This window comes from Festucalex cinctus, chromosome 4 (assembly GCF_051991245.1).
Source record: "Festucalex cinctus isolate MCC-2025b chromosome 4, RoL_Fcin_1.0, whole genome shotgun sequence".
NCBI lineage: Eukaryota > Metazoa > Chordata > Actinopteri > Syngnathiformes > Syngnathidae > Festucalex > Festucalex cinctus.
The window spans coordinates 9,240,139-9,264,346 of record NC_135414.1 but is presented as its reverse complement, the minus strand read 5'-3'; the positions used below and the strand labels follow the sequence as shown (position 1 = coordinate 9,264,346).

At 38.2% G+C, this 24,208-nt stretch overlaps 2 protein-coding genes across 10 annotated transcripts in view; one reads left to right on the top strand and one right to left on the bottom strand.

Annotated features, from left to right (window-relative positions):
* Nucleotides 1-16,451, bottom strand: part of LOC144017277 (phosphorylase b kinase regulatory subunit alpha, liver isoform) — a 28,047-nt gene extending 11,596 nt beyond the window's left edge. For 6 of the 9 annotated variants that reach the window (XM_077518661.1, XM_077518659.1, XM_077518662.1 and 3 more), the window contains exons 1-19: nt 16,056-16,451; nt 11,490-11,648; nt 10,186-10,233; nt 9,804-9,972; nt 9,241-9,323; nt 9,094-9,174; nt 7,769-7,867; nt 7,348-7,494; nt 6,860-6,913; nt 6,405-6,527; nt 6,198-6,293; nt 5,568-5,675; nt 5,393-5,471; nt 3,939-4,073; nt 3,629-3,738; nt 3,403-3,547; nt 1,786-1,864; nt 1,290-1,441; nt 996-1,166 (exon numbers count right to left, since the gene is read on the bottom strand). In XM_077518661.1, coding sequence (XP_077374787.1) covers nt 996-1,166; nt 1,290-1,441; nt 1,786-1,864; nt 3,403-3,547; nt 3,629-3,738; nt 3,939-4,073; nt 5,393-5,471; nt 5,568-5,675; nt 6,198-6,293; nt 6,405-6,527; nt 6,860-6,913; nt 7,348-7,494; nt 7,769-7,867; nt 9,094-9,174; nt 9,241-9,323; nt 9,804-9,972; nt 10,186-10,233; nt 11,490-11,648; nt 16,056-16,133 — 2,116 coding nt within the window. In that variant the 5' untranslated portion in view covers nt 16,134-16,451. The remainder of the gene's footprint in view (nt 1-995; nt 1,167-1,289; nt 1,442-1,785; nt 1,865-3,402; nt 3,548-3,628; nt 3,739-3,938; nt 4,074-5,392; nt 5,472-5,567; nt 5,676-6,197; nt 6,294-6,404; nt 6,528-6,859; nt 6,914-7,347; nt 7,495-7,768; nt 7,868-9,093; nt 9,175-9,240; nt 9,324-9,803; nt 9,973-10,185; nt 10,234-11,489; nt 11,649-16,055) is intronic. The other 3 variants (XM_077518660.1, XM_077518664.1, XM_077518668.1) reach the window with 1 other exon arrangement.
* A 411-nt stretch (nt 16,452-16,862) lies between these two features.
* Nucleotides 16,863-24,142, top strand: LOC144017280 (AP-1 complex subunit sigma-2). Its single transcript, XM_077518670.1, has 5 exons — nt 16,863-17,031; nt 17,609-17,787; nt 20,241-20,349; nt 20,429-20,566; nt 23,551-24,142. The coding sequence occupies exons 2-5, from the start codon at nt 17,609-17,611 to the stop codon at nt 23,596-23,598; spliced, it is 474 nt and encodes a 157-aa protein (XP_077374796.1). The 5' UTR covers nt 16,863-17,031; the 3' UTR covers nt 23,599-24,142.
* Nucleotides 24,143-24,208: the final 66 nt, after the last annotated feature.

Sequence of the window (24,208 nt, the reverse complement as noted above, 5' to 3'; positions counted from 1 at the left end):
TACGTTTGTTTTTTTGTTTGTTTGTTTGTTTTAGAATAACACATACAACATTTAGAACATTGTAAGGCAAAATATAAGTTAAAAAAAATAGTGGATGAGTTAGGGGTGTGCAAACTTTTGTACTTAAAGCAACACTAACAAACTTTCAGTTTACGTTGATTACGGCAACACCATATGGACAAAAGTGGTAATGTTATGCCTGAAGGAAGACCACATTTCCCATGAGGACAAGCACATTTTGTCATTTTTTTAGCTCACGCCAGTAAGCGTTTTGACATTCAAATTGACTTCTGTCTTGTAAAATGGTGAAAAGGGGGAAGCGACGTATGCCATTAAAGCAGTCAGTACATTTGTATTTTTTTGTGTGGCAGTGTTCCTAGCATCCTCCTCAAAGTTGCTTAGTACCAGTAAAAATGATACCGGTGCCCTCAGGCCATGGCAAAGGTACCATTCAACTAGTTTTAAGTCGGTTTCATCAGAAGAGTTGTGAAAATATTTTATTAAGGTTGAAAAGTTCCTAAGTGGGCGGCACGGTGGGCGAGTGGTTAGCACATCCGCCTCCCAGTACTGAGGACTCCGGTTCGAGTCCAGGCTCCGGGTGGAGTTTGCATGTTCTCCCCGTGCCCGTGTGGGTCTTCTCCGGGTACTCCGGTCTCCTCCCACATTCCAAAGACATGCATGGCAGGTTAATTGGGTGCTCCGAATTGTCCCTAGGTGTGCTTGTGAGTGTGGATGGTTGTTCGTCTCTGTGTGCCCTGCGGTTGGCTGGCAACCAGTCCAGGGTGTCCCCCGCCTACTGCCCAGAGCCAGCTGAGATAGGCGCCAGCAGCCCCCGCGACCCTTGTGAGGAATGAGCAGCCAAGAAAATGGATGGATGGATGAAGTTCCTAAGTACTACTTTAAGGACCACAACTTCTAAATTGAACACATTTGTAGAGTTAAAAATAGGTCCCCCCAAAAAAATAAAACATAGATAGTTTATTTATTCAACTCACTGGGCACGTTAAGACCTTGAACTTGGGCCATCAGAGACAGGATATCTCTGGTGGTGTGTTCCGCACTGAACACGTGGTGCTGCCCACTCTGGATGGGAGGAAGATGACATCTGGTGGCGGTGCTGTGGAGGAGCTGCGTCAGGTATTGATCAAACATGTCGTCGGAGCCTTCTAGAGTTCAAAGGAAAACATTTGCTTAGCGATTCAACTGGATCAGTCACATATAGGGTTGCAACTTTCAATGAGAATTAACATGCATGTAAAATTCCAATAAATATTGGCCTCCTAATGTACCTGAAGGCTCACAGTGGCTATATTCTTCGCCATAGTCTTTATCTTCCTCTTCATCCTCTTCAAGTAAGCTGTCGTCATTTTCTTCATCCAAGAAGCTGAGCCGAGTATGAAATGAAGTGTTTTGTAGACTGGGTAGGTCGGACATCTGGATCCTGAAGTCACACCAAATCTTATCACATACCACATCACACTTGAACTTATTTAAACCTTCTCTAACAACAGGTGTTTGATCTATGAGAATTTCTGCGGGTGTATGCCTTTATGTGACTCTTCTAGTCTCTCTGTATCACTGTTGATACACTTAACAGTTGGACATTAAATTAAGTCAAATTAAGTTCACCGGTAAGAGGTTAAAAATACATTTGAGTTCATCCTGAAATGTCTACAGAAAATCCAGAACCACATTTTTATTTATTTATTTATTTTTAATGAGTTGTGTAAATTCAAATTAACCAAGAGAGTTCTGCCCTTGTAAGTGAGACATGCGGAAACAGACCTTGCGCCACCAAAATAGCCATCCTGAAGTTTCCTCAGCGTTGCTAGGATACACGGATCAATTGCCTCTCCATCTTCAACTGGGAAAGTGAGATAGTGTGAAATACATTCACGTCACTTGTAAAATAAAACTAAATTAATACCAATAAAGTGAAAACAAAAAACACTCAGGTTCACAATACATTCTGAGTCAAGCTCCATTTTTCATTTTTTATTTTTGGACACAATTATTCCGACCAAAAAATGTGTTCTAGAGAAAAACACTATGTTGACAATTTAAATGTCAAAATGTACTTTTAAATTACTTGCACAAAAATAGTTGGCTCTCTGGAGTGTCTGCAGAGCCATCAAGTGGGAAAGGAAGCAATCAAGTGACATTTTTGTTTACTGCCAATTTCTGAAAATGTACTGTGGTAAAACTGTTTTCATGAGGTGCCATAAAAGGCCAAAAATAACAATGATCTGTACCTCTCACAGGTTTCAAAAACTCTCACACTTAACTACCCCCCCCCCCACCACCACCACCACACACACACACACACACCCCCACACAAACCCATGCACACACCCCCACACATGAAACTCTCATTTAACAAAAATGCTCTCTCTCGCTGACACACACACAAAAAAAAAAAAAAAACTCTCAGCCTTAACTACCCCCCCCACACACCCACACCCACACCCACACGAAACTCTCATTTAACAAAAATGCTCTCTCTCACTGACACACACCCAAAAAAAACACTCTCACACTTCACTACCCCCCCACACACACACCCACACGAAACTCTCATTTAACAAAAATGCTCTCTCTCACTCACACCCACCAAACAAAAAAAAAAACAAAAAAAACTCACGCAAAAATACTCTCACACCAACAAAATATACAAGTGAAAAAAAATACACAAAAACTTTCCGTTGTTACCAAAACAAAACAAAACAAAAAACAAAACTACCAGGCTCAAAAAACTCCACACAAAAAAAACTTCTCACATTCAAAAATAAAAATACAAAAATGTTCTCTCTCTCTCTCGCTCTCTCTCTCGCTCTCTCTCTCTCTCTCTCTGAAACAAAGAAGTTTTAATCTCCTGAAAATCATCACCTCACACACACACAACAAAAACCTCTCACACATTACAAAATACCTCTCACACTCAAAAAAATCACACACATGCCGAGAAATGCTTGATCCACAACCAAAATAACTTTTTTTTTCACAAAAAAGTCAACCACCAAAAAAACTTGCACACAATAATGAAATCTCTCATGCATACCTAACAACCTCTCACATAAACCAAAAACCCTCATTTTTATCAAAATCTTCTCATACACAAACACCAAAAACAGTCAGCAAAATAAATAATAATAATAATAATAATAATAATAACTTTCACACCATAATAAAATAATAATAATAATAATAATAATAATAATAAAAAACTCACATGCATCAATAAAGGGGACATATTTCAGCTGATCTAATGTCCTTTTACAACAGTTATGGTCTTTAATAGTACATTAATACTAAGTTCTTTCTTTTAGATTTCTTTGCATTCAGACAATTTCAGAAGGGTATCGTCATTTGTGCTTAGGTGAAGGGACTTTAGAGGCAGTTTACCAAGCATGCTGTGAGTGATGGGGAAGGTCAGGGTAGGTCGTCCTGTCATCCTCCAGCAGGAGGAGAGATAGGCCACCTCCGTACGCAACATCTCCACGATCATCTGGTTGTCCAGGGCCAAGTAGAAATGATGTTGATCCAGAAACTTCATAGCAGGAGAAGACAGGATTGTGAACAGCACAATGGAAGTGTAACGAGGAAATATTGAAGATGAAGCTTGTTGTACCTGAGGAGTGAATATGTAAGAGCGGTTCCTGATCTCATAAAATTTGGATGTTCCCAAAACTCCGATGTGCCTGTATGGTCTGCCACTCAAATTCAGCTTCTTGCAGTTCCCTGTGGCATTGACACACGGAAATGAGGTCATGTGTCACATAGTTGACTATACTTTGAAAGAAACAACAATTGGACCTATTTAAGTTTTTGATTGGAATTGTCCGAAAATAGGCAAAAATGTTGATCAGTTTTAAATGCATGGCTGATTATACATAAACATAACATAAACATTAAGAATGAAGACATTTGTGTTCAGGTACCCAGTCGAACATAAATGTGGCTCAGGATGCGAGCAGGCAGGACCCTGATTGGCAGAACCTCAGACAACATTTGGACCTTTATCTCATGCTGGTTCAACAAGTTCTGGATGGCCTCGGATTCTGCTAAGACACAAACTGACGCAAACACAAGTTCAAAAATGTCATCACGAAAAGGGGACATTTGTATAAGCATTTAATCCATATCCTTCATATCCAGCCTCATGTACAAGTACAATTTTTGTCTTCACTAGTAAGACCATTAAGCGCACTAGTAGAAAAATCTGTTCCACTCCTAGTGCCACTTCTTCCCTACTAGTACTCAGTTAATTAAACCATTTTGGTAAACTATTGTGATGGACTAATAATTTATCACTACTAGGCCCAATGTATGTAGGCCCATGCATGCACTAGTATCCTCCTGGACCCCACTAGTAGACCTAAACTTCTCACTAGTAGTTTCCTCACAAGAAATATGTTTGTATATGTTTATATGCCACACGTGTACAACTAAAGTGGAAGTTCAGTAGTAGAACAAAAAACATTACTAGTAAGACACATTCATTCTACTAGTGCACCCAAGTCATTGGCTAAGTTTACAAAAACAAACAGTGTACTAGTACATGGACTTTGATGATCCAATAAAGGCTCAACTGGCTTTAAAAAACAAAACAAAAAAAACATTATTTTGGTATCAAGTTTAAGGGCCATGCACTAGTCGGATCATTGTCCTCATAAGTAGGACAACTTCAGCATACTATTAGCAAGACACGTTAGTAGTGAGGAAATACTATGCACTTCTTGCCAATTAGATGGTACTAGTACTACTATTGAGTAGTGACATAATAAAAAATCTACTAGGATCTACATTTAGCCCTTCAATGGTACTATTAGTAGTGTGCAGATGTCAACTGGTGCCAAACAAGTATTTGTCTTATTGTATGGAAAAGTCCTACTAGTATGCAGAAATGTCATACAGTAGGGGAAGGCAGTGGTGGAACAAACATTTGTAAGAAAGAGTAAGAAAGAGATGTTCTACTAGTGCACCTTAGTCAATCTTCATTTCTGCTCACTAAGAGGATGACTTTGGCATATTAGAATGACAAATGCATGTTATTTGTGGGGCAAAGCTATAAAATACAGAAATGCCACAGTTACTAGTACTACTAGTAAGAACCAGGAAGCTTCTAGTGTGTAACAGGTGCCTACTAGTTGGGCCTAGCATTGTTACCCGTGCATTTTAATTGCAAACTAGCAGGTTAACGTGGCACTACTAGTGGAAAAAATATTACAAATGAGACACAGTCATTCTACTAGTGCATCCTAGTGTTAAACGAGTGTGCTGAGTCACCTTACTGGTGAGGACAAAGCACACAATAGTAAGTTGAATATCAAGGCTATGAAAAAGATGCTTAAACCGCTTTCCATATATTTATAAGATTTGCCCTCAAACCAACCTTGCACCACGACATCTGGCTTTAAATTTGTCGAGAATCTCCTGTTGAGAGGATCGATCTCTCCTGGTGCCAAAAAGCCCTTCAAAGACAACACATATCCACATTAAGTTTGGAAAGCAGTATTGGCAGTTGACAACACAAGTGGTGCTCAGGCTTCTATGCTACATTCAGCTACCTCAGCCAATAGGCAGCCCAGAATGTACAAGGATTGTCCCCACATGTGAGGCACCTGACCCATGGCTACTCGGTCCACAGAGTGGGGATTGCTGTACTCCTCCTCCACCTGCAATAAAAAACACCTCATTCTTAGGTCATGTCACAATTTTAATGATAATTCATCTCAAGTGTAAAGAAAGTGAGTCAATATACTATCTATCTATCTATCTATCCACCCATCCATTGCTCTACAGATCTATATCTATATATAGATCTATTTATCTAGACATAGATATATATATATATATATATATATATATATATATATATATATATATATATATATATATATATCCACCCATCCATCTATATATCTAGATATAGATCTATCTAGTTTAAGATCGAGATATAGATTTATCTATCTAGACATAGATCTACCTACCTATCTATCTATCTATCTATCTATCTATCTATCTTAGACCTATATAGATCTACATAGATGTATCTAGATCTATCTATCTATCTATCTAGATAGATAGACCTATCTAGTTTAAGATCTAGATATATATCTATCTAGATATAGATCTATCTAGCTAGACATAGATCTACCTATCCATCCATCCATCCATCCATCTCAATGGAGCAATACCTTGTCGCTTGGCACAGCATAAAGTTCGGGCAGCAGTTTGATGCCATTTTTACCCCTGATCAAAATGCCCTCCAGTGCCTCACGGTACTCCTGTACCTGAACACAACATAATACAAAGGTTTGATCAAATAGTACAGTACTTCTGTAACCAGTTATTTAAAAATAACATGGATTCCATCACTGAAGCAATGAGGTTGTCTTTCTTACCTGCACTTGGTCTCCTGTAAAGACACCATCAAGAATGAGGTAGGTCCAGAAAACCGGCCACTCGCATTCAATATTTTCAAACAGCTTCAACTCAGCAGGGTCATAATGCAGCCGAGTTGGGTCCTGCGAGATAGGACAAAATATTTGATTCATTATGGATACAGTATGTGTGATACAATTCGTTGAGATTTAATACAAGAAGTTACTTCATGAGTCATATCAATTTGATGAAAACGAAACAGTGAGTGCACAGCCAGGAAACAATTACACTGTTCTGTTCTCATTTCACACAGTATTATATAATGATGCCTGGAGTGATTAACCCATTCTTACAATATTTAGGCTTCAAATTACCCGTAGACAATATTGTGACCCGTTTTGGACTTTTTGATGGTTCTAACCAAGCCATTTCAAAATAAGATACTGTCTATGGGCTACAGTGTTGAAAATCTCACCTCTTTAGGACAATGATATCCATCCCTGATGAAGCGGCAACAGCCATAGCGTCCCTGACAGGGAATGCAAGGTTATTCATTAAGTAAGACACAATCTATATTAGAAATATCGCATTGAACCCCACCAAAGAAAAGTGACACAAAAAGTATATATACTGAAATAATGATCTCATCTCAATGTACCCACAAATATTTACTGTAGAAAATCTGGGCCAGTGGTATTTGGACCAGGATTTGGTTGCATGAATGGAAACGTGGTCATGCTGGTTAATTATACATGCTGCTATCTAGTTCAACATTATTTCATTGTTCTGCCCATTACTTTACAAAACTGGGATAGAAAGATGAACAAAGAAATACGCATTATTTAAAGTGAATAAATTGGATCATTTCCCACAAATGTGCCACAGCACATTGGTTTGGATTGAAATCACTGTAAAAATACACCCTTCCTGAATAGAATTAACAAAAGGTGGTCTTAATAGTACCTGCAATTTACCGATGATCTCCGACTTGGTGATGGCCACCAATTCCGCATCCTCCACTGCAAACGCAGGGAAGGAAATAACAGACAGGAGGCCAGCATCGATCTCCTTGGAAGTAGAAGCTCTCGGCAGCATGGAGCACAAGATGGACTAAAGGGTGTCAAAACAGGAAATATAACAGATTTTTTAAAGAACTGAATTTACTTAAATATCTTGAACAGCAGTGAAGGCACTTGCCTTCCAACTCTGCGCATGGAAAACTGTTTGAACGTTTATTTGTTATACTTGATATCCAATAGTGGAAGTGCAGTACAAAAAAAAGCCATGTACTAATTGACAGTACTATTAACATTATAAAATTATTTAATGTAGTAAACCATTCTCCATACTTTCATATGCTTAGCAGGATGAAGGCACGTTGTACCTGACAGTGTTCGACTTCATCAGGAAGAACATGGATGACGGACTTTGGGCCACCGTGGGCACCAAAAAGATCCAATTCGTCGATAGCCTCAAGAGCTGCCTGGAAGCACACAGAACAAACATACATCACGCATACATACATTGGATTGGTTTATATATCACATTATGCAGTGACTCCAACCAATGCACAAATAATATTCCTTTGTTCATCCATCTATGCCAGTGATGTATACTGACAGCCAGAACAATTGATAACAGAAGGTACATATTGTTTATTGGTATGTCGTGAGATTCAAATAGAAAATATGTGCCTTGGCTGTATATAGGATGGGAAACGCTGACTAAATGAATTGATCTGTGAATGTAAATAGAGTGAATCCCCACAAACAAAATCCAGGAGTAAACGACGTCCCACACCCTACAAAAGGGTTTGTAATTACCTAAAGATGCCACAAGATGGCAGCAACATGCTACGTTTTCTGACTGAAACTCCGCGAATTACTTCAAATTGTTACCATGGGCCACATTACCAATTCATTAGAAAATTAAGTAGACAAAAACTGTTCGTTCGTAACTTTTTTTTTTTTTTACTTTTTATTATGTCTGCCGTACATGATTTAGGTTCGTAATTTTTCGCCCCATAATGCAATGGGGTATTATGCTTGCGCACTTGAGTATCACAGGAATTGAGTATGTTCAAACATATTTGTGAGTAGGTTCGAACGTATTTACAAGTATGTTCGAACGTATTTGCGAGTATGTTCGAACATTTGCGAGTATGTTCGAACATACTCGCAAAAACATATTTCAGTACGTTCAAACATATTTGCGAGTATGTTCGAACTTATTTGCGAGTATGTTCGAACACATTTGCAACTATGTTCGAACATAATTGCGACTATGTTCAAACATTTGCGAGTATGTTCGAACATATTTGCGAGTATGTTCGAACATATTTGCGAGTATGTTCGAACACATTTGCAACTATGATCAAACGTATTTGCAACTATGTTCAAACATTTGCGAGTATGTCCGAAGAAATATTTCAGTACGTTCGAACATATTTGCGAGTATGTTCGAACTTATTAGCGAGTATGTTCGAACGTATTATCGAGTATGTTAGAACATATTTGCAAGTATGTTCGAACGTATTTGCAAGTATGTTCGAACGTATTTGCGAGTATGTTCGAACATATTTGCGGGTATGTTCGAACATGTTACATGTTACTCCACATTGGCAGCTCTACGCTTCCGTACAAAGAAGTTCCCAAAATAGCACCAAAAAAAATGCGGGTTCACTGTAATTCTAATTTTTGGTTAACATACCTTAGCGATTCCGACAGAACTCCCGTTGAGTTCAGGGATGCCCTGGTTGGTTTTGTCACCTCGCTCCCACATCCCATAATCCTAAAAGAGATTCCAAATGTCTTCATTTCTCAACATAATTTCCCCACCCAAAAATATGATGCTTACCGCAACCTTGTACGCAGCCTCGATGTAGAAGACCAAGTTTTGGATAAAAGCCACCTCATCCAAGTTTGAGATGATGCGAAGACCTGCGTGATCACAAAAAATTTCGGGGTCTATGATATGTCCAAAGAACTTAGCCATTTGAACATAATATGAAACAAAAATATATATGTTGCAATAACATTTACCTCTTACATACACCAAACAATGTCTCTTATAGCAAAAAACAAACAAACAAAAAACACTCACTTAAAAATAAAAATAAAAAAAAGCTCTCATACACCATTAAACTTCTCATACACACAAAAAAAACAAATTGTTTGAAATGGAGCCAATTTTCTACTCTTCTATTTTCTAGTTCCTCCTTGTTAAATGACCACAAGTGGGAGGCCGATCACCCACTGACGCAGTTGGTATCGGCTCCGAGAATCGGTACACGCCCTTGAGTAACAAAGCTTTTTGTGTGAGTGAGAGGTTATATTGGTGAATGCGAGAGTTTCTTAGGTGATAGATGTTATTATTAGTCTATATACGACACCTCATACAAAGAAAGCCTAGTCCCAAACCTGATGCCGTCATCTGTGCCAACATCAGCAAATAAATGGAGGTGGCATCCACCTGAAGATGACCCCATTGGTCGTCTCCCACCACTGTGGCGCAAGTGGCCGTATCATATTTGGCATGCAAACAATCCTCGGTGCTCTGAGTGTGTTTAAACTTCTCCACCTTGGCAACCTGAAAACAAACACGGTGTAGTTTCAGCAGAGCTATCGTATCCCTTACGATTTCCATACACACAGTTTCCATTCACACAATTCTGACCCGGGCTAATATCATCCTAAAAACAGTCTTCATGAACTTATGGACTTCAGATGTTTTCAAAGTGGGTTAAAAGCTTGTCCGGCATCAATAAACGGATGATTAATAAATACTAAACATGGGTCTTACCTGTCTTATCATACAACGTAGAAGTCCTTGCATCAGTTTGACCACACTCTACCAAGAAAGCACATTAACGTATATACATGTTACATTGAATGTTTGTTTAGGTTAACTCATATCTGCAAACTGATATTTTCATATATTTATACATATTTTCTTCTTAACTCTCTCCACAAACACGAAGCGATTGTTAGTTAGTTACGTACAAAAGATTGTTTGCTGTTTTGATTATTTATTTATTTATTTATTTATTTATTTATTTTTTTTTAATCGATAAGAAAAGATTTCAACATAGGCTATTTAGCAAAAATAATCACAAAAAGTACTTTAAAAAATATTTAGGTTTGTTATCAGTTTTTATACTAAGAATAAAGTAGATAAAAAGAAAATCTTTACTGCGATTGTACATATGATGAAATGTGGGTACAGCAACAATAACAACAACAAATGATGAATAACAAATTATACAAAACTAAATTAAATTAAAATATGGCGAGACTAATAACCCATAAGGCACAGAGGAGTAACTGTGGAGACATGAATATCATTAGCAGCAATGTGGAATAATATTCGTCTTACTGTGATTTCATCACTCCCAGTTAAAATACATATTTGATATTTACAGCCGTCAAAGGCAGCGACAAAGTTATTAAAGCTCCAATAAGAATATTCCCTATTCGATAATCCATATATGCATGCAGTGGATAAAGAAGTCTACACACCCCTGTTGAAATGCCAGATTTTTGTGATATAAAAATGATGCCAAGATGAATCATTTCAAAACTCTTAACAACTTAATGTGACCAAAAATATGTGATAGCTCCCTATAAACTGGACTAATCTTCTTCTTATCATTGAGATGTGGCTGGGCTCAGAATTAGTCATCACATTCAAATTCACTTAAATGGGAGTCAGAAGACACCTGCCATCATATAAAGCTACCAGCCTCAAAACCACCCCAAATAATGTTTCTCTCTTCAAGTAGGTTTTTCCCGACTTTCTAACAAAATTCTATAACTATCTATCTGTTAATTCAATTCAATATTTTTTTTTTATTTCACTCTTTCAAAAGAAATGAAAAGGGACAGAAAGAAGTAAAAGTTGTTTTGTCACAAAAAAAAATCAACACATCCATCTATCAATGTATATCTCTATATCTGTAAACAGATGTAGATTGGGGTGCATTTGCGTTGAATCCTACTGAGGCACATATGAGCCACAAATATAAACTGTTTAGTCATTATCGAGCCAACATCCATGAGGGCGATGACAGAAAAGAGGAACGGGCTACGACGAGCTGTCACAAACACCTGCTCCAGTTCGTAGGCCTTGGCCTTGTCCTCATCCCGGTCGGCATTCTTGCGATAGGCCATGCCCAGCCCCCACACGGCCAGAATACTGTACACATTATCCCTCACCCACGCATCCTTTTTCTGGGCGCTGGCAGGCAGGAGTCCTGACACTGGGTTCTGAAACACACACACGTAATTGAATCACATAAATCAATACAAAGCAGAGAGGAAGGGACACGAAAGCTTCCTGAAAGGTTTATTAGCCCATTAATTCACAGCAATCAGCTTATATGAAGCATATTGGAAAGCTGTTTGAGCATTTATTCAATATTGTTGGTATCCTCCTGACTACGAGCAATTCAAATTTGTCCTCTGTAGTGGACCTTTCTAAACCTGAATATCTCCCACCCAGTACATAATTAACTCCTTTTGTGCTCTATAGAGGACATTCAGAGCTTTCCAATGATACCAAATGTGTAGGGGTGGGGCTTTGCCATCTTTGATTGCATCATAAAAGAAAATGGCTTCCCTCAATGCAAGCACTTTTTAGGGAAGATTAAAAGTAAGTGTATAACACTTTTTATTGAACAAATGTAGGCTTTAAATGTAGTTAGCATGTTTTCTATAAGACTCTTAAGAACACATGAAAGTATTGTTTGAATTATTTTAACTGTATTTGAGCCTAGCATTTAAGTTTTAAAAAATGTCCCCTGTAGTGGACACATCATAGCTTAAAAATAAAACTTTTTTTTTTTCCCAAAAAATTTATTTTGCAGTATTCCAGTTACTTCACAAAGATTGGGGAATATCAAAATAAACATGATTGGGCAATGGATTTTTTCCTGGTAGTCAGGAGGATATCAAGCCTAAAGTCCATGCACTAGTACGCTCTTGGTCCTCACAACTATTAGTAGTACTAGTGACATCATAAAATAGTGCACCGTGCACAATTTTGTCTTAGCAAAGTTGTCTTACTAGTAAAGACAAAGAGTGTACTAGTAGATGGACCTTGGACTGGATATTAAAGATAGGACTAGGTTGCACTAGTAGAATGACCGTATCACTAGTAATGCTTTTTTTTTTTTGCACTACTTTGCAATTTAGTACTGAGAGGAGGCTACTAGTGCATTACTTACTAGTTATTAGTAAAGTTGCATTTTGTACTAGTAGGCCAAAGGTGGCACTAGAAGTGGTTGAATACAAGTACATGGACCTTGGGCTGGATATTAAGAATAGGACTAGGTTGCGCTAGTAGAATGACCATCTCACTAGTAATGCTTTTTTTTTTCACTACTCTCTTTTCTTCACTAGTAGTCGGAAAGCTTTGGCATACTAGTAGCACAACTACATGCCACGAGAGAGGCACAATTTCTAGTGGGCAATTTAGTACTGAGAGGAGTCAAGTCAAGTAAAGTCAAGTTTATTCACAGTTGACAAATAGCAACGACATCCCCTGATCAAACTGTGGTTTGAAAGGGCAAGGACGCTACTAGTGCATGACTTACTAGTTATTAGTAAGTTAGAATTTTCTATTAGTAAGCCAAAGGTGGCACTAGAAGTGTACTGCAACACAGATGTTATATTTGTGCACCCTAGTCATTTTATCACTGTGCGCTAGTTATTCTAGTAGTTTTTATTGCTGAATTGTTTTACAGGGCAAAGAGCATACTAGTACATGGAACTTGGGCTGGATATTAAAAATAGGACTAGGTTGCACTAGTAGAATGACCATCTCACTAGTAATGCTTTTTTTCCCCACTACTCTCTTTTCTTTACTAGTAGTCGGAAAGCTTTGGCATACTAGTAGCACAACTACCTGCCACTAGAGAGGCAAAATTACTAGCGGGCAATTTAGTACTGAGAGGAGGCTACTAGTGCCTTACTTACTAGTTATTAGTGAGGTTTAATTTTGTACTAGTAGGCCAAAAATGGCACTATCAGTGGGGGGGTATGTGAATACTACAACACAGATGTTATATTTGTGTACCTTAGTCATGTGCGCTAGTTATTCTAGTAGTATGCAGAATTGTCTTACAGGACAAAGAGCATACTAGTACATGGACCTTGGGCTGGATATTAAGAATAGAATTAGGTTGTGCCAGTAGAATGACCATGTCACTGGTAATGCTTTTTTTTTTTTTTTGCACTACTCTCTTTTCTTCACTAGTAGTCAGAAAACTTTGGCATACTACTAGTAGCACAACAACATGCCACTAGAGAGGCAAAATTACTAGTAATTGAGAAATGAGTGGAGACTACTAGTGCATTACTTGTTAGTTATTAGTAAGGTTTAATTTTGTACTACTAGGCCAAAGGTGGCACTAGTAGTGTGTGTGTGTGTGGGGGGGGGGGGGGGGTACTACAAAACAGATGTTATATTTGTGCACCTTGGTCATTTTATCACTGTGTGCTAGTTGTTCTAGTAGTATGCTGAATTGTCTTACAGGACAAAGAGCATATTAGTACATGGCCCTTGGGCTGGATATTAAGAATAGGAATAGGTTGCACTAGTAGAATGACCATCTCTCTAGTAATGCTTTTTTTCCCCACTACTCTCTTTTCTTCACTAGTAATCGGAAAACTGCTATTAAGTGGTCTTCACAAGGCTACTAGTGCATAGCACAGTAGTTTAACTAATCAGGTTTAATTGCATTCTAGGAGGCCAAATGTGGAACTGTAAGTGGAAAAAATATTATTAACAAGACAGTTATTTGTTGTAGTGTTCTGAAACGGAAGACTAGTAGCCCACATGGACCTTATAAGCTGGTCATCAAGGATATCAAACGGCAGCTGCAACAATTAAGTGAATTAGTGCAGGGTTTTTCTGGCCTACAATAAATTTGCACTGACTCTGGTAGACGAGTGCCTCAGTGGTATGATGAACAGAAATCAACACTGCTGCTTCATTTCAGATTTTAATGATTAAAATACATTCTGTAATGCACAAATTGGTGATATGGAACTATCGCATCAGAATGGAATACTAGTGGTGGGGGGATACATAGCCGACATGTCCAACATGCTTCAAAGTGAATTCAAGAGCCAAGTCCCAAGCGACAGGCCTCTCTAATCTACGTCATGGTTGACCTTTGCCCGTGTTTGCTTCTATGGACTCCACGCTGGTGGAGCCTGAACCTCAAGGGACAAGACAACATCTGGATTTGTCGATGCAAACAAACACACAGTATGTCCCAAATATTGACTCCAACAACCTATATCTAACCTTTAAATACAGTTTTGGTCAAATTTTTAGGAAGTTTGGATACACCAATGTGTGTCAATTCAAGGAATTGCTTAAACCAAAGTAATATACATACTGTATTTTTAGTTAATACTACATTTGTGAGCATTAACTTAACATCTCTCTAAAGACATTTTTAACATAGCTTTTTTTTTTATTTTATTAGAGTAACAGGCAAATAAACTCTTTCACAATTAAAAAAAAATGTTACATTTTATTTTTTTATAATTCAACATAACACAACACATTTGAAAGAATTAGCATTAGACTTTGTGGATGTACCTAACGTGGCATATCAGCATAATTGAACAACTAATTTGATTTTATCTGTTTACTGCACGCTTTATATCGCTAATGACTCTTTGTACATTTGCGTATTATGTCTTAAATAGATACAGTATTTCGTTACTTTTTCTACAATGCAACCATTCTCAAAGTGCGACATGAGTACCACTAGTTGTGAGCGGGCTCCCTCTAGTGGTTTGCGCAAGAATCACGGAAACAAATGTTCAAATTGTACATAATGCTGGAGTTGCTTACTTAAACTTTGTTTTGTTTTGATTTTTTTTTATGTAACTTTCATGTACAATATATTTTAACTGAAATATAATATATATATATATATATATATATATATATATATATATATATATATATATATATATATATATAAGTCATACTTGACTCATTGAACCATTTTCAGCAGTGAAAAGTTTATATTTTGTCCAAAATTAATTTGATAACCATTATTTTTCATGTACAATTAATACCTTTAAAAACTATTGGTTCCTCTTGCTGTCGACTGATGACACCTGTGCTGAGGAAGTAGCTAACAACCAATCATGGCTCACCTGTTTTCTGGGGTTGGTCAGCAAATTGAGCCATGATTGGTTGTGACCTACTTCCTTAGCACAGATGATGTCATCTTTAGTCAACAGCAAGTATAAAACATACTTTTTAAAGGTATTATTCGTAAATGAAAAATAATGAAGTTATCACATTAATTATAGGCAAAATATTAACTTTTTACTGCTGAAAATGGCTCAATTAAACACCCAGTAATAATGTACAAATTGTGCAACATTTAGAACCACTGTAGGCTACTGGGGTGACTCGGACTACCAGAGACACAGTACTGTACAATATGATGTTTATTTTGATTCTGATTTGAATAATTATGCATGTTGGGTGTGTTCATGAATACTGTATTCTTTCTTTTTAATACCACTCGAGGGAGCTCGCATATCAGTTGCAGTATTGTACCAAGCTTTAACAATCACAGTTTCTATCCAAATTTCACGCTCCAATTTGGCATTATCCAAATGCATACAAGTGTTGAGTACCTGGTGACACAGAATAGTCTCCTGGACAAGCCTGGCATATCCATCCAGCCTCACTCCCGAATTACTGCGGCTCCTCATCCTCGCGTAACAGCTTCGTTATGTCCGAGCAATCCCACGTCACATGTTTCTTGTGTAAAGCACGATTCGAAGGCCCTTCTATCAGCCGCCCTGCATTGCAGTTAGTGAACCATCCCGGGCTAGTGTATTCCACACACACACTCCACAGATGACTCTGCAAACGGCTTTGTGCGGCTACGCTTTCTTACCGAGGAGCATCCACGCCGTTGTAGACATTATTGACACGGCCGCAAAATAAAAACATGAAGACGTCAAAGACAGTGGTTGGTTGTCAGAAACGACGCTTTGTCGCATGAAGTCCAAAAGAAAAAAAAAATACATGTGTATATATTTGTCGACAGAGGGCGCTAAATGACTTTCCCATCGTGGTTGACGTAACCATTCCAATGTAAACAGTCCTTTGCCCTACCGTAATGCAGTCATTCCAGAATAAGAGGACAGTTTAGGCACCAAACGGATCAATATTTTTCCTATATTTTATTTTTTCCCTATTTTCTAAATGGATTATTTTAAATTTCATGGCGGTAGGGGGAGGGAGACAGCTGTAGTTCTAAATTTTGATCTCGTGGTCTATTATAAGAGCGCAAATTGATAGATGAATGAATGAATGAATGAATGAATGAATGAATGAATGAATGAATGAATAAATAAAGTGCCGAACGTAAGTAATAACGGTACGTCTCAGCCAATCACAATGCAAGTCTCGGAGTTTTTCTGTCCAATCAGTGAGGACCTCAGCTGGTTGCTGCCTCACTTCACCATCATTTGCTAACAACTAGCTGGATGAGACGCTGGCTAGCTAGCCTGACACGTTCCGAAAGCTCGTTTGTCTTTTTTTGGGTGGGGGTGTTTTATGTGATTTTACACATCTGACCCATCGTCCAAAACTACATCGAAGGTAAAGAGACGCGTTTTTAAGTGCAGTAGATTCAAGCTTGATGTACGTCGTGGAAAGAGGGAGAAGTGACATATTGCTTGTTGATGTTGCCATCCATTTAGCAGCAGAATCGAACATGAGCCGAAATGAAACTTTTCACTGAAGCGTCACGGGTGTATGTAGTTATACGAACGAACAAACGAATACATTTATGATTCGTGCATGAACCCACAATTGATATTATAGGGTAGCAAAATAGCTACTGGGAAATTCCAAAGTTGGAAACTTTCTATGGATAGATATTAACGAAAATTGATGGGAATAAACCAGGAAATCAGATAATTGGATGTTGGCTCTAGAGTTGAGGGGAAATGTTTTTTCCCTGAATCGTGACCAAAACAAATTTTATGCAGTTACAGTACAGTCCCCAAGTAAGTTTTTGTTTTTGTTTTGTTGCTTTTGTATTTTGGTGCTTTGTGTTGAGAGACAAAATTTGTTTATGATGAGCTACCCTCATTATATTGAACAGCGTACATTACCTATTAATGATTAATTTCTTCTCATAAGTGAACATTGATGTGTAACTTAACTCCATCAGATGCAGTTCATGCTGCTGTTCAGCCGGCAAGGAAAGCTGCGCCTCCAGAAGTGGTACGTGCCTCTCTCTGACAAGGAGAGGAAGAAGATCTCCAGAGACCTGGTTCAGACCATCCTGGCGAGGAAGCCCAAAATGTGTAGCTTCTTGGAGTGGAGGGACTTGAAGATTGTTTACAAGAGGTGAGTCTTAACATTAGGTATACCTTCATAATCTAATGACGTTCTGTACATTAACTGTATTACAAAAATCTGCTCCTCAGGATAAAAAGATAAAACAATTTTTTTTGTAATGCTCAAAGAAACTGTGATCTAGCTGGTAACTATCTTTGTCTTCACTAGAAAGACAATTCAGCATAGGAAGCATCAATTCAACCAAGTCAAGTAAATTTTATTAATATAGCACTTTAAAACAACCATCTCTGCATACAGTGTTGAGTAAAATCAGTTCTGAGGTAAAGCAAACAACACTAAATGAATAAATTAATGAATGCCATAAGTAGATAAGTAAATAAAATAAATAATAATAAAATTAATCACAAAAGTCGCAAAATTGGGTTAAAAAACACACACAAAAAAAGACCAAATCCTGTCCATTTAAGTATTAAAATTTGCTAACACTTGAATATTGTTTTTCAGATTTTGCTACAGCTATTGCCAGGCACTAAGAATTCTGGCATTTTGTGTTCACCTTCTGTTGAGTTGGGCATGCCAGAAACGCCCCCTCTGCTCAACAATGAAGGACTGTGGTTTAAAAAAAAACAATTAAAAAAAAAAAAAAACAGTGAATATTTCCTGCCATGTGTTCCAGCCATTTATATACAAAGGCACTTTTCACATGTGCCCACATAAGTTCTATATCAGGATAACATCACAAAAAGAGGGTACACAACAGTGATAGCCCGTATATTCATGATTCAGCATTTTGAAATCACCAATCATTTATTTTTACCTCTTTTACTGCCACACGTTATCAAAAAAACAACCCCGAATGCCAGCGGATTTCGAGCATTTTAACTCCTTTTTCGAAGCAAACAGAATATTGTGTTCTTTTTGCTACATAAACAACATGGGTACAACATGAAAGATCGCATTCCATTCTTTCATTAGTAAAGAAAAAGTATGTTTCTACCTTATTCCGTTCTTTAGTAATCACCATTTGAAAATAGGTCATTTGAGTGACATTGAGCGAAAATTGAAAAGAAAAGATACATTTTCTCCACAACAGTGACTTTGATACTAATATTTTTTGTTTAGTGACGCTCCGTCAAATTAGGTTTATTGTTACAAAGGCTTTGACAATTCACGTCAACCTTGAAAATGTTCTATTTCATCAGATTGCGTCATGTTTCATTGTAATTTGCAGCTCTAGTTAGGGCCCGAGCAGCTACCGCTGCCATCTGCTGGCCATAGTTAGTGGGTGTTTTTGATTTCACAACTCATTGACCCGGCTGCACTGCACTTGGACGTTGCACTGACCACTGATATATTAACGTTTATGGCGGCAAACATCGTGATTTTACTCAACGTTATTAAACGTTTTTGGCGGGCAAAGAGTTAAGAAAGATTTTTGGGAATCTATTGGTCGTTCTTTGCTTTAAAAAAAAAATAAAAATAAAAAAAAACACCTTTTCACTGTTTTGTGGCTTTGGTGCCATCTTGTGGCAGCTTGGTGCCAAGAAACTATGTTGAAGTGTGTTGAGGAGCTTCATGTAGTGTGGCATCCATGGACCATTATAGACCTTTTGTGGGGTCCATTAATTATAGGGATGTAACGATATCCAAAAATCACGGTACGATATCATGATATGAAGGTCACGATACGATAATTATCACAATATTGTGGGGAGGTTGGCGATACAAAAAATGATCACTATATTGTAAAAAAAAAAAAAAAAAAAAAAAAAAAAAAAAAAAAAAAAGCTCATACTAAAGAAAAACACAATATTGTGCTTTTGTACATTACGGTAATGCATATAAGCAACCTCAAATCTATAATAAGAATACTGAGGTACTTGCTAATGCAAGCACACATTGAGTTCCTCCACATATTGACTCAGTTTACAAACATATTACAACTGACCATCAACTGACCATTAGCGTGGATTTTAAACACAAAGGGCTAAAACATGCGTTGTGAAAATTAAACTGCACTAAAAAAAAAAACTAAAAAAAAAAAAACTAGCCACCAAAGGGTGCTAGAACTGCACAAATGGAAATCAACCAGACTTTTTGAACAGATGTGCTGCTTTTAATATCGTGACATGATGATGACAATATATTGTGGCAGTTTTAATATCGCAATATCAACATATTGGCATTATCGTTACATCCCTAATTGATTAGTTACTGATTTTTGCTATTTATGGCGGTGCTAAGTCCCTATAAACTATTTATTTCAGTTGGTTACATAAGAACAAGTATGTACCTCTTTGTGCAGGAAATGGTCTGACACATTAGCTGTAGGGATGAAAATATGTTTTTAGGAATGACGTCACTTCCAACTATTTTCGATCTGTAATGCCACATTCGCAGTTCAAAATAGTCCAACAATGCTGGTCAGATGATTACAAATGTTCATGTTGTTAACAGTCAAACTCTAACTTGATTTAAATTGTTCCGTGTATGTGTGCTAGATATGCCAGCCTGTATTTCTGCTGTGCGGTGGAGGATCAGGACAACGAGTTGATCACCCTGGAGATCATCCATAGATATGTGGAGTTGCTGGACAAATATTTTGGCAGTGTGAGTTTCTCATTATATGCCACATCCATTTTTTAATATGAGAACTAACTGGATTGATAAATGAATTATGTCCTCATAGGTGTGTGAGCTGGATATCATCTTCAACTTTGAGAAGGCCTACTTCATCCTTGATGAATTCCTGCTGGGCGGAGAAGCGCAAGAAACCTCCAAGAAGAACGTGCTGAAGGCCATCGAGCAGGCGGACCTGCTGCAGGAGGTACATACGTGCACTCAGAACGAAAAACACAAAACAACCGCAGACCCTTACGATAAAGAACGGAAAAGACAATGGCCACTGATACGGGATAAGAGTGGTCGACTTTTTTTTTTTTTGATTAGGTAGCAAAAAAATAGATACAAGCGCTGTGATGGCAGTGAACTCAACTCCACAACAAGCTGCATTGTGATATAATAAACCATTCTTCCCCCCCCCAAAAAAAAGAGAAAAAGAGGCTTCAAGTTGTTAGCTGAACATAAAACAGACAATTACACTTTTTACGTTTAGAAAAACCACATAGCTTAGCCGTTAAGTCTGCTAGTTTAAAGGCGGGGTCTTCCATTTTCACTCAGGAAAATGCACTATATAAATACAGGATGTATACCCATGAACTCCTTCTCAATGTACACCTCTGGGCTTCTGTTAACGGTTGGTGGTGATTTTTTTTCCCTAACCCCCCACTCCCCCAGCCTGTATTTTGCCATTTTGTGTTTGTTTTGTCAACAGCGGGACGTTTCTGTGTACAGACAGTTGTTTACCCCTCCAGCCAATCGCAGAGCGGGGGGTGGCGGGGGGCGTCACTCACTGTCGGCAGATGGGGCCGGGCGAATTTGTCGGCTGCATGACGTCACTCCCACGGCAACTTGACAGCACGCACGGGTTTTTTATTTATTTATTTTTCACTCACTCACACAAGCTAGCTTGTGAAAATGGACGACCCCGCCTTTAATGCTAACATGAAATTGTGTGTATGTTGCGTAGGGTGGTCACTTCCATAAGGTCAAAAAGGAGGACATCTTTAAAAAAAAAAAAAAAAAAGAAGAAGAAAAAAGGTGTTCCATCGCTATAACGCAGTTCTCTTTTCATGGCCTCACTGTTTCATGGATGTTTTTAGTACAATTTTGCATGCATTTTTTACAGTAATGTGCCTATTTTAAAAACTTTATGAAGGTTTGAACATTGAGAAAGTTTAAACAAGGGGAAAATGTAAGAAAATGTAAACGGCTCGATGAGAAAAGTGAATATACTGTGTGGTGAGGGGTTTTAGAGCCTTAAAACATTTGTAATAAATGAAAAACAAAAAGCCAACTACTTTGTGGATTTCATTTATTACGGGTATTTTTTGGATCCTAACCTCAGCGGAAAACGAGGGAACACTACATCAGACTTGCAGTGTATTTCCATCAACAATAAAGTTTTGCATGGTTTAGATAATGTTTGTGTAACTAAATGGTAACTTATTTTGAAATGCAAATAACGAGGAAAAAGGTCTTCACCTGCTGCTCGCCTCTTGCTTTTATACTTTTCCAACCCCGCGTGACGTTCAATGGCTGCTTTGCCTTGACTGCTCACGTCCACGTCTAATCGGCAAAGCGTGCAAACCGTGAAACGAGTCTTGACTACTTTTGGCCAGGAAATTGTGCTTTTTTGTCCATTCAATATTAAAAGATGTCCTGCGTTTTGGCATTTTTGCTAGCGCAGTGCGAGGAAATGACGTGGAGCTTTTACATTTATTGAACCAATGATATACGAGAACTTACTCTTGGCCAATCCCACACCAGTTGACAAACGTGGGGTGGGGGCGGGGCTGATGTTGATATAAACCCAATGCCAGCGTCCTGCTGCTTAGGTTTGTGCATGATGCAGGACACATCACTGAAAATAAGGACTGTCCAGCCTAAATGTGGACATCTGGCCACCCTAATGTTGTGGTGCTATAAGCCTTTAAGCATCGTATTGAAGGTTACAGTGCTGAGTCACATTCTTTATCCTCTGCGAACAGTGTTGGGAAAGTTACCTTAAAAATGTAATTAGTTATAGTTACAAATTACTTCTTTTAAAAAGTAATTGCGTTAGTAACTCCCTTACTGCTTTCTGAAAGTAATTAGTTATTCAGCTTAGTAAATATGTGTTTTGTTTTGGGGGGTTTTAAATAATAATGTTCTATCTCTAGTGTAAAGAATGTTTTTAATAATGAAGAATAAAAATAATATATTTTAGAACATCTATCTATTGGAACTCCAAAGATTGCAACTTGCCACATGCATAGAAGTAAAAATGTATATTAAAAAAAATAAAAAAGAAGTACATATTGAACATAACATTCACACACTTTACTGTAATGCAAAATTATGAAACCTAAATGTAAACTTAAATGTAAAAAGAAGAAGGGAAATCTGATAACCACTAAACTACACCCGTTGTCTAAGAAGTTAGCAAAACTCTTTCGGCATGGAGGGGTACCCCCTCCTCATCCCTGTGTTGGAATTTTAGCCAGGAGTGCTCTAAATGACTCGGACTCCACATTGGACAGGGGGAGCATGTTTTCAACAACAAACCTTGCGGTTTAAATGGTGAGTTCAGCCTTAATCACCAGCTGTTGCTGCTGAACAGCAGTTTAAATCAGCGAGGAGTAGTGTCTGTACTTCCAGATATAAAATGCTACATTTTCATTCCCCAGGCTCTCTGTCGCCATTCGAGCGCTCTTGTGTTTTGATAGAAGTGCGTGCGGCACACATTAAGCTGGGGCCCCCGCCCACACAACATGTTAGCCAATCATAGTACACAAGCAGCGTCACCCCTTAAGTCCCCTCCCCCACCCCCACCCGTGCTCAACTGTCGCGTTCTTCTCTGCATTTGCAACTGATGTGGAGCTGTCTGTCAGCTTGGTGAAAGGTTGACACCGCGGCGCTTCCCGAAACCAAATTTTTGTAATGCGGCACTTTACATTATCAGTAACGCTAACGACGTTGTAACGTAAGGAACAGTAATTAATTTGATTGCTCCGTTCGTGAAAAAGCAACGCAGTTTCGAACGCCGTTATATTTAAACGCCGTTATTACCAACACTTGCAAACAATGACTAATAGTGTCATACTGATGAGCGAGAAGTTGACACTCACTCAATTAATAGTGCTATACATTTACTGTACATTGAGTTTAAGAAAGGACAATGCCCATGTGATGTCTCTTCTCCATCCACAGGAGGCGGAGGCCCCACGGAGTGTTTTAGAAGAAATCGGGCTGACATAGACTTCACGTTGCCAGAACAAAATTTACGTCATCGTTCTCTCCCGTTTATTGTCAGTGTTGTACTCGTTTGTATGTACTGTAATGTACTGTATGTATGTAATCAACATGTCTGTGCTGTATTTTTCTGAAATGTAATCCCCTGTAACGTCCCGTGACAGTGGTGGTGTAAAGTGCGGTTCAATTATGCGTCTCCTCTGTAGCAGCTCCCATCGTCGTGTCTTCTAACGTGCAACATCTCGAAACCAATGTAGCAACAAGAACACAGCCTCAGTATCAATTCTACAGTGTTAATTCAGTCAATCATCACTTAATTTTGTCTTTGACTTGTTGGTGGTTCATTCTTGACGTAAGTGTTGTGGAAGGTTCTGAACATCCACGTTTGAGTAACGTGGGGTTCCCGAACTCAAGCGGTTTTCAGAAAAGCAGAAGTGCAGATGTCAATCTCATCGTGTAATACTGATACAAGTCTGCCCATAAACTAAACCAGTTATATGGAATTCAGTTCAAAATATGTTTATATGTAGTGTTGTTTGTGAAACTTGATACATTTTTATTTTGTAAAGGGACAAATGGCAGTCCTTAAGTCAAAAAAAGTGACCCAAATAGAAAT

What these genes read in the sequence shown, in the direction of transcription:
- LOC144017280 (XM_077518670.1), top strand. Translation starts at nt 17,609, where the DNA reads ATGCAGTTCATGCTGCTGTTCAGCCGGCAAGGAAAGCTGCGCCTCCAG. An exon ending in TGGACAAATATTTTGGCAGT is followed by an intron (nt 20,350 to 20,428) that starts GTGAGTTTCTCA and finishes ATGTCCTCATAG; the next exon opens with GTGTGTGAGCTGGATATCAT. An exon ending in AGGCGGACCTGCTGCAGGAG is followed by an intron (nt 20,567 to 23,550) that starts GTACATACGTGC and finishes CTCCATCCACAG; the next exon opens with GAGGCGGAGGCCCCACGGAG.